Here is a 14,855-nt window from a genome sequence, read left to right on the forward strand (position 1 = left end):
GGTATCGTCATTAATCATGAGAGCAAAGCTTCAGCGGTCTGGAGCTAACAACTCTAACCTGGCATTAGCACCATGACATGCCACCAGATTGCCCATTATTTTTAAGCAGATGTGTTTACCATTTTTGTATTGTAATGTGTCTTTTTTGCTCGTTGGGGTGGGGGGCAGTTTTGCATTGAAAGGAGCTGTCAGTGCCGACACTGTATGTCAGTGCATAACCACCGATGCGTGACATTCACACTGAAACATTAATGACCGTGATATCATTACTGGATGTTCCCCATGAAATAATCCTCAGTCACATGCTGTGGAATAATCACAAATTCAAAAGTCACCAAACAGAAAGAGCTACCGAAGCTCATGCCTTCTGTTCTTGCCCATACTCCACAAAGTATTCAGTTTCCTTTTGAATGGCCTTAATGTTTTTGCCTCTACCACATCACCTGGTAAATCTTTCCATACAGATATCACTGTGTCACCGCTATCACTCAATGCTCGTGAATGCTGGTAAATATAATGTAACAACGTGTGCTAGATGAGCTCATCAACAAAATGCACCACAGAGCATCGCTCGCTTTGGGTAAAAGCCTTCTTCTTTCTTAATATCTCTTAAAACTGTCTGGCTCACTGGTCTTTTTTCTGACTTATGCTGGTTTCCAGAATTTGCACTTTATCATTTGCGAGATCAGCAATCCGATATTTGCGATCTGGAAATTACAACTAATGCATCAGATCCATTTTGGGAATATCGTTTATTAGATCTCATCAAGTTTATGTCCCTTTACCTAATTTCTTGCTTTAATTTCAAATAATATTCTGAGTTTTATCCTAACTATACCACTCATATTATACTCTTATTGCAAAAGGTATTAAGGGATATGAGGATAAGGCAGGGTTAGGTTATTAGCTGGAGTTAGATTAGAAGATCAGCCATGATTGAATGGCGAGGCAGGCTCGAAGGGCCGAATGGCCTACTCCTGCTCCTACATGTTATGTTATCTTATATCTTCTAGCTATCTTCGATATACTAATAAAACAATGATGTCTGTCTGCGCTTCAAGAAGGATCTCAATAACCGATTGACGTAGAGACATGATTTATAACTCAATGGAAAGTTCTTGCATCTGAGAGTGACATGGGCAGATTTGCTTTTGGGGATCTCCTATTTTTCATGAGTTATTTACAGTTTTTCATTGCAGTTACACCTGGTGGCCACAGAATCAAAGTGGCGCGGCAGCATCATGCGTCACAGAGCACCTGCGTATGTACACACACACTGCAGTTACACCTGGTAGCTGCGCCTGCTGACGTGGCACTGTGGCATCCTACGTCACAGAGCACACATGCAGCCAAGTGGCAGGAACAAAATAAAGAACCCAGACGAAGCTAAGCCACGGCAACAACAACAAAGTTACATCTTTGAAGCGCTGAGTCCTCCCACTGAGTCCTCCCAAAAGGAGTCCTCCCATTGGAGTTCTCCCAGATGAGTATAGATAAAGATGAAATGTCTGTCTGTGTGTGAATCTACATTCAATATTGGATCCTTTAGCTGCAAGCGAAGCCTGCAATGGGTGCAGCTAGTATATAATATACACATGACAAACCCATTATAACATGCCTAGTAGAGTGGATTCTGCTGTTTGTTAACAGTAGCTATCTGTGGACCCGAGCTAACCAGAAGCATTTGCTTCCAGCATTTACGTCTGGGACAAGATCCTTGGACCAAATGTACTGCCCACTGCCCCATCAACTGAGATTAGATACCCCAGAGCAGGGTCTCCAATCTTTTGACTGCTGAGGGCCGGATGCCCTATTTGAGAAACGTCCGCAGGTCGCAAAAGCAATATTTTTCACTGTTTCACTGCCAGAAGCATAACATTTTCGGGTTATGGGAGGGAGCAGATAGGCCGGATGAAATGGAGGTGGGGTGTGGGCGACGGATTAAATCTGCCCTAGAGAATAAGGCCTGAGTCAGGATTTCACATTACCTACTACATTTAGAAGCCTAGAGTTTGGAGACCTGAGATGACCTGACCTGAGAAAACTGAGATTTTTAAAGGCTGACCCATTTAATATTTAGCCTTCAATGAAATAGTATACAGTTCATTATTAGTGTAAAAGTGCTTTAGGTGAGAAGTTAAACCAAGATTTTTCACACAGCGACCTATTCAAATCTGGAATGCATTGCCTGAAAGGGTATTGAAGCAGATTCGATAACAACTTTCAAGAGAGAAGTGGATAGATATTTGGGGAGGACAAATTTGCAGGGCTATGGGGAGAGAACGGGGGAGTGGGATTAATATGGACAGCTCTTTCAAAGAGCCGGCATGTGCATGATGGGCTGAATGGCTTCAGTGTTGTATAATTCTATGATTCTGTGATAAGATCTCGTCTGCCTGTCCAGATAGATGTTAAAGATCTCATGACACTATTCGAAAAGAGAAGGGAGTTTCTCCCGGTGTGCTGGCACCAAATCCTCCAATCCTTACTTACTCCATGACTGTTGTGTCCAAAATTGGCTGCCACATTCACCCACAAAAAACATACAGTCACCCCACTTTGCATTGTATCCTGTGAAGTGCTTTGCAATGTCTCAACCACATGAATAGGTGCTACACCAAATGCAAGGATTACTATTATTATTAAAGAGACACAAATTGTCACCATATTCTCAAAGACGCAAGCATTGTATCGCTTCACTCCCTGGTGTGAAATAATATTGAACAACATACCTAAATAATAGAGAAAACATTCACAACAAGATTCAACAATGCTAAGCGGTGTTATCAAACATTTCTTACTGGTACTCCTTTCTAATAAACTCACAGGGGTTGTTGTGATGTGTATCCACTTACCAGAGAGTCTCTATTTCCCAACTCAGATTCCTTATTGAGGAATCCTGTTAACAAATACTACAAATTAAACCCTGTCATCTCCATTTACTTTTAATTTTCACTTATTAAATGTGCTCTTTTGATTATCTCACTATTGTGAAGGTGTGACAACCTAGTGTCAGTCTAGCTCAGTTGGTAGCACTCCCTGATTCAGTAGGTTGTGGGTTCAAATCCCACTTCTGGGGGAGGGGCGGTGCCCTACATTGTCAGAGGTGCCATTATTCAGATGAAATGCTAAACTAAGGTCCTGTCTGTCTGATCAGACGGAAGTCAAAGATCCGGTGGCATTATCTGGTGGAGTCTCTCCTAGTGTTCTGGTGAATAATATCTAAGTTAAAAGGTGGCCATTCAGTTCAGAGTTGCTTGCTGTCTGCAGATTGGCTGCTGTGGTTTCCTACAATTACACAATTTACAGAAAAACTCTGAAGTGTATAGGCGCCATATCAAATGCAACGATTATTATCAACTAGTAATAATCCATCAAAGAACATCAGTGAAATCCTATACTTATAAGTGAGCCAATTCCTGAGCCAGGCAGATCTGCACTCCTCCAGCGCACTTGCGATGACAGACCAGCCAGCCTGGCTCATCAGCAGAACTTGGAGGGGCAGACCAATTGGTCACTAGGATAGGGATTCTTCCCACTCAGCTCCTATTAACTCTGAAGCCATAGGCCTAATGGGTATGATGGTACAAGGTGGACAAGCAGCGGGAAAGCTTGACAGACAGTGGTAATGGGCAAACTAAGCAGTTTTTACCTGGTTAAACTTCAGCAGTAACTCAACACATGCTCTTGATTTCCCAGGCCTTGGCTCTTGCCAAAACTGAAATTCAAAAAGTTTTCCACTGGTTCATCCATGAATATTTGAATGCTCATAAAAACCAAGTCGTCCTGCTGGCTGTTTGCAACAGAAAACCCCCATATCCACACACGGAGAACCGTTGTTCTTCTGAGAAACACTTTGATTAATAGATCAGTTCTCGAAACAGTGTACTATAATACTCTATTTGTGTATCTGGACAGGTAGATACTATTAACACAGAGTCCTCTAGCAGAAAATTTATTAAGTGCAGTAAAAGAAAAGTAGCCTGCAAACATATGAAAGTTAAACAAGTGTTTGGATTGCAACACCACAAACTGAATTCTAGAGGTCTGCCTGAGGTAGAAGTAAGGTTTGCTGTTAATGTTTCAAATTGTGCATCCAGTGGGGTTACTTTTTGATTTGTTTTTAGCAGTAATTGATTTTCTTTGGAAGATTAGGTTTATAAATAATCCTTGCGCACTATGTTTAGACTGATTAAAGTAAATGTTTTCCATTTAGAATATCTAAAACTACTTTCCAAATTCTTCCTATTGTTTGTTTTATCCGCTTCCTTCTCATCCTGTGACAAATTTCATACAATTTCTAAAAAAAAGGATACATGTCTGAAAAGCTTCCTACTGCTTGTCCAACGAGGACCACCCTACCCATTTGGGCTTTGGCTTGTAGGGTTAACAGAAGCCAAGTGGGAATAATAATAATCCTTTAAACTCACATATCTAATGCAGTGGTTGGGGTGTGCTACATTGTTGGAGGTGCTGTCCTTCACATGAGACATTAAACCGAGGTTCTATCTCCCATTCAGTTGGACATTAAAGATCCCATGGGATTATTCAAAAAGAGAACTGAGTTTCTCCCAGTGTCTTGGCCCAAATCCCCCAGATAAAATTGGGCATTCACTTCCTGGTTGTTTGTGGCACATTGTTGTGCATAAACTGGCTGTCCTGTTTGCAAACCAAACACACAATCATTACACTTTACTGTAACTCCTGTGAACTGCTTTGAGATGTCCTCGAAATGTAAAATGCACTAAATAAAATGCAAGGATTATTATTTTAATCATTACGCAAGCCTTGATTGTGAACATTGGTAAAGGAAGCATTTTTCACACTGTGTAGAGCAATGACAGCCACACCCGATCCTTGCCCTAACCCAAACTCCACAAACATTCCTCTCGCAGGGACCTCTAGACTGTGATGAAGAGTGGGAACCCTGGTTGTTATTACTCTCTGTGAACCCAGCAGAACTGAAGACAATTGCAGTGGTCTATACTGCTGTCTCAGCTGAGATCAGCTAGCTCAACACAGGCTGGGGATTGAACCCATGCTCATTAGATAAACTGGCCATGCCAAGGGGAGAGCCCTTTTATTTAAATTCTTAAGATGGATTTTTAAAAAATTTTCCTCATTAAAGGAACATAGGAATTGCTAGACGAAAAAAGACCAAGGTCAATCTAGTTCACCTTCTACCATCCTAGTAATAATAAGAATCCTTGCATTTGATATAGCGCTTTTCACATCTTTTAGAATGTCTCAAAGCGCTTCACAGAATGACTGTAAAGTGAATTGACTGTATATTTGTGGGCGAAATGCGGCATCCAATGGCGCACAGCAGTGTCCCACAAACAGTCGTGGACTGAAATGACCAATTGTTTTTTTACAGCCCATCCATCTAGTAGAAGGCAAACTAGAAAAATGGAAATTTTGACAGTAATTAATTCTGTATGGATTAGTCTACAACAGTGTGGAAAGCTTTAAGAACTTTAGACCCAAAGTTGCCTGGTTCTTCCAAGCATATTACGCTTACCATATATCATGTCTCAAATGACTTGGATAGTAAAGTAAGAATTACTCGCACAGTACTTATACAGTAAGAATTAACTCACAATAACAATAGCCCATCCATCTGCTTAACAAATACGTCAATTCATTTTACAGTATATTCTGTAAATATACATCACCAGCTTTCAAGCCTACCCAAGACAGGAGAGGCAATATCTTTAAAAATCCTGAAACAGAACGTTAATTCCATCATATAGTGTAATTATCATTTCAAGAATGTACCTTTTCCTTTCTGCTCCTCCACTGCAAATACCAAATATTATCCTGCCTGTGTGCATATGCTAATTTAAATTATTTCATCAGGAAATGAAAATAGGAACCAGTATTTCTACACTGCTCTTTTTTTTACTGAAGTACAATTTAATAATCAAATTTTAAACTCATACCCAGGCAGGTCTAGGCAAAACAGTGAGAGCATCTGCAATACACCTATGAGAGTAGTAAAACACTATTGCATTTAAGTTTTTACTTCCTTCTAGTTTATGTATGTCTAGGTCTATTTTGCCACGTGTGAATCGCTTTTGTGTTCCTCTGCCAAATTCCCAACCCAGTTTCCTGCGGATATCCAACCTGTTCCCCTTCCTCTCTTTCTCACGCCTCTCCTTCCACCATCACTTTTGAATCCTTGAGGTCTGAAATAGCTAAATTCAGAACTGTGAGCAGAGTAACTTTCATGGTGCAGCATTAATTCAATAGTATTTCGCCCACAAAATACACAGTCAATCTATTTTGCAGTATACTCTGTGAAGCGCTTTGAGACGTCTCAACAACGTGATAAGGCACTGTATAAAATGCAAGTATTATTATTAAATATCTCGACCTTTACATATGAGTGGTTTGGGCATAGTACATGTGATATCACCTTAATTTAGCCTCAGATCTGTGTCAGGTCCCTGACCTTCAGCAGAGATTGCAAGTGTACTTGAACACAAAGGGGTTATTTCATTCCCTTGGGTAAAAATACCAGACTTTCCAAGATAAGTTTTTAAAAACATCGGTAAATTGGCTACATCTAGACAAATGGGATGGAAAATAACACACGCACTTGGCACACATCAGTGTACACCGGGTGTTGGCTAGTGCAGAACCTGAACCCAGTTTAACTTTGAACTTTGAAATCCACCTCGATCCAGTTACCATCCGCAGCGCGTTTACATCCAAACCGTGGCACAGCCCAAACCACAAGCTGCGTTCAGTCTCAGGCCAGGCTGTGAGGGAGGGAGGAGGGTGGGAGGACAAGTTTGCTGCTGTACCTGTGGACACGCTCCAGTTCCCGGGCCGCTAGGAGCAAGCGCACCGTAGTGGACTCGGAATCAGAAAGACGCCTCATGTGCAATCCTCAAACTTGTATTTAAAGCTCAAAAAAAAGTGAGAAAAGCGATAGAAAGTGGCTTCAGGTGATCATCTCTCTGGAGTTGGAAACGCAATGACAGCGTTTAATCCATATTTATGTCAGGATGGGCAGAGCTATGTATAGCGATGGATTAGATTAAGCACATCTGGCCGTTTGACTAGGGCTCTCTCTAGGCGGTTATATTAATATCTACTTACTGTAGTAGGAGGAAATCCCCCGATCGCTTCCTCTCCCCCATCCCCTCCAATGTGTACTACACTAGTTTGAATGAGCTCCCACTCACAGGCAGGAACCAGTTTTTGTGCATGTGAAAACAAGCCTCCTGTTAGCGGATGCAAACTGCACCAGCTGATGATAAGAATCTGGGAATCTCGGTGGCTAAGCTATCCTTAGCTTATTGCAAGATTGTGTAAGTTGGACTGTCTCTGAACTGAAAGTAGTCTTCCTTTTCTCTCTCCCCTCCTCTCTCTCATCACACCCAGTGCTCAGGCATTGCTGTGTTGTTACAGCAATGGGCTGAAAATCATCACCACATTGACTCAAATGCGATCCCAATTGGAGTAATAAAACTCTTTTCTCTCTATCTCTGATGCTGGCAAGGGGGTCGGAAATTGGTTAAAAGGTAGCATTGTCTGCAGGGGAAAAATACGATTTTTAAAAAAAATAGTTCATATAGATAAGATGTTTAAAAGGATAAGGTGTTAAAAAGATAAGGCGAGATTTTTTAAAAAAACAACTAACAAATGTCATTTGTTGTTTTTAACCCCAAAACACACACCTGATCCCTGGCAAGTGCTGTGTGACAGGATCCGGTTTATGATCAGATGAGAAATGGCACGAATGGGAAATGTGTTTTAAGGATAAAATGATACAAATCAGATCGATCCCTCGATCCCCCTGTTTTTGGGGGAAGATAAATACATCAGATATTGGGAATCAAATGCGATTGTGCTGAACCGCTTTGAAGGGGGAAAAGTTGATTTGAAAATCAATGCAGAATCTTTATAAACCAGCAGGTTTAAGTCCAACTCCCTGACACAATCCAACTCCCTGACACAGTTCAAACACCTGACACAGTCCCACTCCCTGACACAGTCCAAACACCTGACACAGTCCCACTCCCTGAAACAGTCCAAACCCCTGACACAGTCCAAACCCCCGACACAGTCCAAACCCCCGACACAGTCAAACTCGCTGACACAGTCCAAACCCCTGACACAGTCCCACTCCCTGACACAGTCCAACTCCCTGACACAGTCCAAACCCCTGACACAGTCCAACTCCCTGACACAGTCCAACTCCCTGACACAGTCCAACTCCCTGACACAGTCCAAACCCCCGACACAGTCAAACTCCCTGACACAGTCCAAACCCCTGACACAGTCCAAACCCCTGACACAGTCCAACTCCCTGACACAGTCCAAACCCCCGACACAGTCAAACTCCCTGACACAGTCCAAACCCCTGACACAGTCCAACTCCCTGACACAGTCCAAACCCCTGACACAGTCCAAACCCCTGACACAGTCCAAACCCCTGACACAGTCCAACCCCCTGACACAGTCCAAACCACTGACACAGTCCAACTCCCTGACACAGTCAAGGTCAAGTTGTGTCATGTGTGTGTTTAGCAGCAATCTTGTCTTGAGAAGCCTGGCAGCCAAAGTGCTGTGTATAAATGAATGGACCTTTCTTATATTGCTGCAGGGGAAACATCTTCAGACTTCACTCACAGCGATCGCGGTGTTGTACTAGACACAGAGAGTCACTGATAATAACATAGGATAGCTGCGAGTAAATAACATTTACTTTCTAACCATTGTACGTGACCCTGGGCACTGGGAAATCACGGTGACAGAGTGCCCATGCCTATCTACTATTTCTACAGTTGAAAAAGTAAACGTGCGCCTAGTTTACAACTGTAAGCCATTGTGTTGGGTGTATTAACTGAAAAGGGATAGTCTCATTTGTGTATATGTGTGACTGTAAATAGGGGCAGTCTATAGCACTGTACATGTATAGAACTGGTGTGTGCTGTCAGTGGGTGTTGTGTTGAGGGGGTGCATTAATGCGTGTACAACAGTGTATTGCTTTGCGGATTCATTTGTGACATTTCATAACAGTACTGATATGATGTTATGAAATGTTGCAAATTTATCCCCTTTGTATGTGTAGGTAGGTTATGTGTGTGTGTATGTGTGTGTAGATGATTATGTGTGCGGGTGTGGAGGAGGGGGGGGAGGATTATTTGTATCTGTGTGGGGGGGGGGAGGATTATTTGTGTGTGTGTGTGTTGGGTGGGGGGTGTTTGTAGTGTTTGTTTCATCTGTAGTGTAATGACCTTGTGCAGTTCTACTGTGCGGGAGAGGAGAGTGCATGAGGTTAGGTTCTTTCTGAATGATTTCATAGATTCATAGAATTATAATAATAATCCTTGCATTTGATATAGCGACTTTTCACATCTTCTAGACATCTCAAAGCGCTTCGCAGAATATACTGTAAAGTGAATTGACTATAATTGTGGGCGAAACGTGCAAGGCAGTGTCCCACAAATAGTTGTGGATTCAAGTGACCAATTTATTATTTTTTTCTTGAGGGATTACTATCAGGCGTGTGAAGTAAGGAAACTTGCCCAAAGTTTCGCCCTGCTGGAAATCGAACCAGGTCTCTCGCTAGCAAGGCAAGTGCTTTAACCACTGAGCTACAGGACCAATTATGCAACACAGAAGGAGGCCATTTGACTATCCAAGAGCTATCCAAATCAATCCCACTCCCCCGCGCTCTCCCCATAGCTCTGCAAACGTGCTCTCCCCAAATAATCATCTAATTTGAAGAAGGTTGACCCAGAGAGAGAACGACCCGGGGTCTGAGTGGGTGTATACATGACTACATTGGGTAGAAATTCCATTGTAGTTTTTACTCATTTTTCTCAGTTCTTCAGATCGTCTCAAAATATGGCCCATACTTCGAAACAGTCTTCAGTTAAAATAAATAATAATAAATAATAGAAATAAATAAAATAAAAATAAATAAGAAATAATAGAAATAACAAAAAAAACAAAGAAACATTAGCTTTCAAGTGGGACTGAATTTGACAATCTTACCAAATTCCGGATGATCTGAAATGCTAATAAATCAGAAGAAATCGTGACCCAGAGTAAATTTGTGCCCCCAATATAGCCATTACCTTGTCGTTTTCTCTAAGGAACATCCTTCCTTCCCCCAAATAAAAGCATCCAGCCATCCAGCTATCATCATTCCAGGCAGGGCGAAACCTTGGGCAAGTTTCCTTACTCCACCCGCCTAATAATAATCCCTCCAAAAAAAACAATAATAAATTGGTCATATTCAATCTACGACTGTTTGTGGGACATTGCTGTGCGCAATTGGCTGCCGCGTTCGCCCACAAATATGCAGTCAATTCACTTTACAGTGTGTTCTGTGAAGCGCTTTGGGACGTCTTTCCGACGTGAAAAGCGCTATATCAAATGCAAGGATTATTATTATTATTATTATGCACTGCCCTCATCCCCGCCCTGTATGAGCCTCCTGCAGCCCAGACAGAGATGGGTGTCTCACTGTGGCAGCCGCCCGGACAGGAGCCGCTCTCTGTGGAGCAGCAGCAGGAGCCGGGGGTGGGGTGGGGTGGGGTGGGGACATGTTGTTGTGAAGTCCTCACTTTCTCCCCCCCCCCCCCCCCACCCCAGTCACAGACACATGTTGGGCTATGGCGCCCTCAATAGTAAGAGGCAGAGCTTGGAAGTATCTGTTGAGATTGTTTTCCACCACCATCACCTGGTAATCCCCCCCCCACCCCCACACACACACACACATACACACACCACTGACATTAACCAGCACCGACATACCGGTCAGAGGCAGACACGGGGGGGGGGGGGGGGGCTCTGACACCACTTGCGGTTTGGAGGGCAGAGGTACATGCTGGAGGGGGGGAGGGGGGGGGCTGTGTGCATCTGACCCCTCCACCCCTTCCATTGCAAGTGCGCGGTACAAACATCCCGAAAGAATAGCAGCACCGCCCGCCCTGTGCTGCCCTGTGCTGCCCTGCCCTGTGATGCCCTGCCCTGTGCTGCCCTGTGATGCCCTGCCCTGTGATGCCCTGCCCTGTGATGCCCTGCCCTGTGCTGCCCTGTGATGCCCTGCCCTGCGATGCCATGCCCTGCCCTGTGCTGCCCTGTGATGCCCTGCCCTGTGCTGCCCTGTGATGCCCTGCCCTGTGCTGCCCTGCCCTGTGATGCCCTGTGCTGCCCTGCCCTGTGCTGCCCTGTGATGCCCTGCCCTGTGATGCCCTGCCCTGTGCTGCCCTGTGATGCCCTGCCCTGCCCTGTGCTGCCCTGCCCTGTGCTGCCCTGCCCTGTGATGCCCTGTGCTGCCCTGCCCTGTGATGCCCTGCCCTGCCCTGTGATGCCCTGCCCTGCCCTGCCCTGTGCTGCCCTGTGCTCTCGCCCCCCAGCGATTGAAGAGATGCAAACACGTGGCAGCGGAGTGATGAGCATCAACACCACCCAACTCTATTGTCCTTCCTCACGTTCACAGGAGCCCACGGCCGCGGCCCCCAGTGAGGAGCATCTCCACTGAGGCACTGAGGCACTGAGGGACAGGTCTCTCTCTCTCTGTCTCTTTGTTACCGGCATCTGCTGTGGTGTCTCTCTGCTCCGGGTTTAGTGCAGAGGCGATCTCAAGCTCTCCCTCTCAATCGGATCGCTTTTTAAAATGTTTCACACTCCCCCCCTCCCCCCCCCCCCCCCCACACACACACACACACAAGTAACTCAAAACACTAACCACGTTTGCAACGCTGTCATCTACTTTCTCTCTGTGTCTCTCTCTCACACACACAGACACACACACACACGGGGTGAGAAGCGAAGCGCCGACGGGTCGGGTTGAGCGCTGCGCCTTGTGTCGGAACAGCAGCAAAAGCGACTCGGATCTCTGAAGGGACTCTTTTTCAAAAGTCTCCCAACTCTCTGCCCTCCCGCTTCCATCTTACCTCGGACTGGATCTGCGCTGCAGCCGCTGGTCAGTCTGGGTGGAAGTGGTCAAAATCCCAGGGAGAGGGGGAGAGGGAGAGGGAGGAGGGAGGGAGGGAGAGAGGGAGGGAGGGAGGGAGAGACAGTGAAAGCCCCGACCAGCTTTCTGACCCTTGGAGTCGGCAAGACTTTCACACCATGAGGCTGTGGCTACAAGACGAGCATTTCCTTCCCCTCCTCCTGAGACTGTGGGCTTGTGACTCAGAGAGGACGCCGAACTCACTCACTCACTCACTCACTCACTCACTCGGTCGGTCAGTGTGTGTGTGTGTGTGTGGCTGCTTTGTGTCTGTGAGTGAGAGTGGGTCAGGGAGTGAGTGAGTGAGTGAGTGAGGGTGAGAGAGTGAGTGAGGGTGAGAGTCAGTGAGTGAGAGAGTGAGTGAGTGAGTGAGGGTGAGAGTCAGTGAGTGAGAGTGAGTGAGTGAGTGAGTGAGGGTGAGAGAGTGAGTGAGGGTGAGAGTCAGTGAGTGAGAGTGAGTGAGAGAGTGAGTGAGGGTGAGAGAGAGAGAGTGAGTGAGGGTGAGAGTCAGTGAGAGTGAGTGTGAGAGTCAGTGAGTGAGAGTGAGTGAGAGAGTCAGTGAGTGAGTGTGAGAGTCAGTGAGAGTGAGTGAGAGTCAGTGAGAGAGAGTGAGAGTCAGTGAGAGAGAGTGAGAGTCAGTGAGTGTGTGAGAGAGAGTGAGAGTGGGTCTGTCTGTGTTGTGAAATGTGTTGAGTTACAAAGCAGCTTCACTTTCCTCATTTAAAGTGTTGCCCTTCCAACACGTCACTGGCCGAAAGGGGGTTGGCAAGACCAGAGTGGTGGTGTGTGTGTGTGTGTGTGTGTGTGTGGTGGTGGTGGGGGGGGGGAGGAGGGGGTTCAAAGTGTTGCAATCTTTCCTACAATGTCTTCTCCTCTTGTTTTCAGTCACCAATAGGATCGATCAGGGTTATAAGTCGCTCATATCAGCTGTAGACGGTGAGGACTCAACAGCAGACTATACAATCCCCCCCTCACACACCCCCCACCCCCCACTGCAAATCCCTCCACTCCGCGAAACCTGCAACTTGTAAAATGCAGGAAATCACACCTTGTGAAATAAAATCACATAAAAGAAAAGTCAAGTGCAACGTATGAAATGTGCCAATAAAGCCACGAGATTGTGGTTCTGGGGCCGGTTTCGCTTCTCCTTTTTTAATGCTTTCCAATTTCGACACGAACCTTCAAAACTCTGCCACTCGCCTGGAAGTTTATTCAGCTCTTAAGTTCACTGGAGAAGCCACGAGATGCAATGTTCCCCACACCATGGCCATCAATTTCTGGCAACGGTCCAGATCTCGAGCAATGCACACGAAAAAACAAATGCCATTTATAAAAAAACAAATGCCATTTATAAAAACAAATGTATATGTTGTTTCTGATGGAGTTGACCCTTTGAATACGATCGTGATAAAAGTGGCTGTGAGGTTTGGGAGATGCACACACTGTTTTGCAGCCCAGGAGCACAGCAAATAGAGGACAAGTGCTGCATTTGAACAGATTGCCTTTGGCTCACAGCGCCCTCTTGTGTGGTTAGACCCGTCCTGGTATCTCTGTGGCACACATTATACGCTGCAAAATAAATAACAATCCCTACATTATTGGTAGCGATTTTCACACCGGACTGTGTCTCAAAGTGCTCCATTTGGATACACTGTGAAGTGCAGTGACTGTATATTTTGTGGGTGAATGCGACAGCCAATTTGCACGCAGCAATGTCCCACAAACAGCCATGTTTACCTGAATTTTATCATATTCATAATCATAGAATTATACAACGCAGAAAGAGGCCATTCGGCCCATCGGGTCTGTGCCGGCTCTTTGAAAAGAGCTTCCCAAACCAATCCCGCTATGGAATCATAGGATTATATTTTATTTTGTATGTATAATATAATATAAATAACATTTATTTATAATAGTTAGATATTAATATTATCATATTTAGAATGTCCAATTTAATCTGGGATATTGTTGGCCAGGACACAGAGATAAACTCCCTTCTCCTTTCGAATAGTTCCATGGTATCTTTAATATCCACTTGAACATCCTCCGCCTGAGGGGTGCTATATAAATTCAAGTTGTTGTTGTTGAACAGGCAGACATGACCTTATCCAATCATCTTATCTGAAGCACAGCACCTCTGACATCTGAAAATATAGTTCTGTGTTTGCTTTCTTTAGCATGTAAATCAGCCCCTGGAACAAATTATCGGGAAGATTGAAAGGACATTGGACTCATTTAAGAAGCAACTTGACATTGCAATGACAAGAAAGGAGGGTTAGTATTCTGGGAGGATAAGATTAAATGGACCAAAGGGTCTTCTTCATTCAAAACTCTCTTGTGAATATGTGTTAAGCCCAAAGGAATCTTAGCAAGCGTTTTAAAAAAAAGTTTTTAAAGTAAAACTTTTAAAACTGCAACACTATGTGAAATCGGATTTCATTATTGGCAAAATCAGTTGCAATTGTGAAGTGACAGAAAGTTACGTAGCCCCCTATTTTTCCAATTAATGCTCTTTTCTCAATAGGTGGTGGACAAAGATTTCCTGCATGGTTTGTTTATATTTGTCTGATTTATTGTTCCCCTTTTTGTACAATGCAGACATGCGTGTGTGCATTTCTTGGATAAATTGGTCATTCATTTTATGGCTCTTTGTGGGCCATTGCTGTATGCAAACTGGCCGCCACATTTGTGTACAAAACAGTCACTACATTTAACAGTAAATCATGCAAAGCCTTTATAGACATTCTCCCAACATCAAGCTCTCCAAGACACTGCCCCATGTGAACATAAGTCATAAGAACAAAAGAATTAGGAGCAGGAGTAGGCCATTCGGCCCCTCTAGGAAGAGATCTATACAAATGTAAGTTGCTAT

General features: G+C 44.4%; 1 protein-coding gene across 1 annotated transcript in view; it reads right to left on the reverse strand.

Moving 5' to 3' along the window:
- slc4a4a (solute carrier family 4 member 4a) overlaps positions 1-10,207 on the reverse strand; it is a 152,023-nt gene extending 141,816 nt beyond the window's left edge. The window contains 1 exon segment of the mRNA XM_007891960.2: positions 10,098-10,207. Coding sequence (XP_007890151.2) covers positions 10,098-10,168 — 71 coding nt within the window. The 5' untranslated portion in view covers positions 10,169-10,207.
- Positions 10,208-14,855: the final 4,648 nt, after the last annotated feature.

This window comes from Callorhinchus milii, unplaced genomic scaffold (genome assembly GCF_018977255.1).
Source record: "Callorhinchus milii isolate IMCB2004 unplaced genomic scaffold, IMCB_Cmil_1.0 Scaffold1, whole genome shotgun sequence".
Lineage (NCBI taxonomy): Eukaryota > Metazoa > Chordata > Chondrichthyes > Chimaeriformes > Callorhinchidae > Callorhinchus > Callorhinchus milii.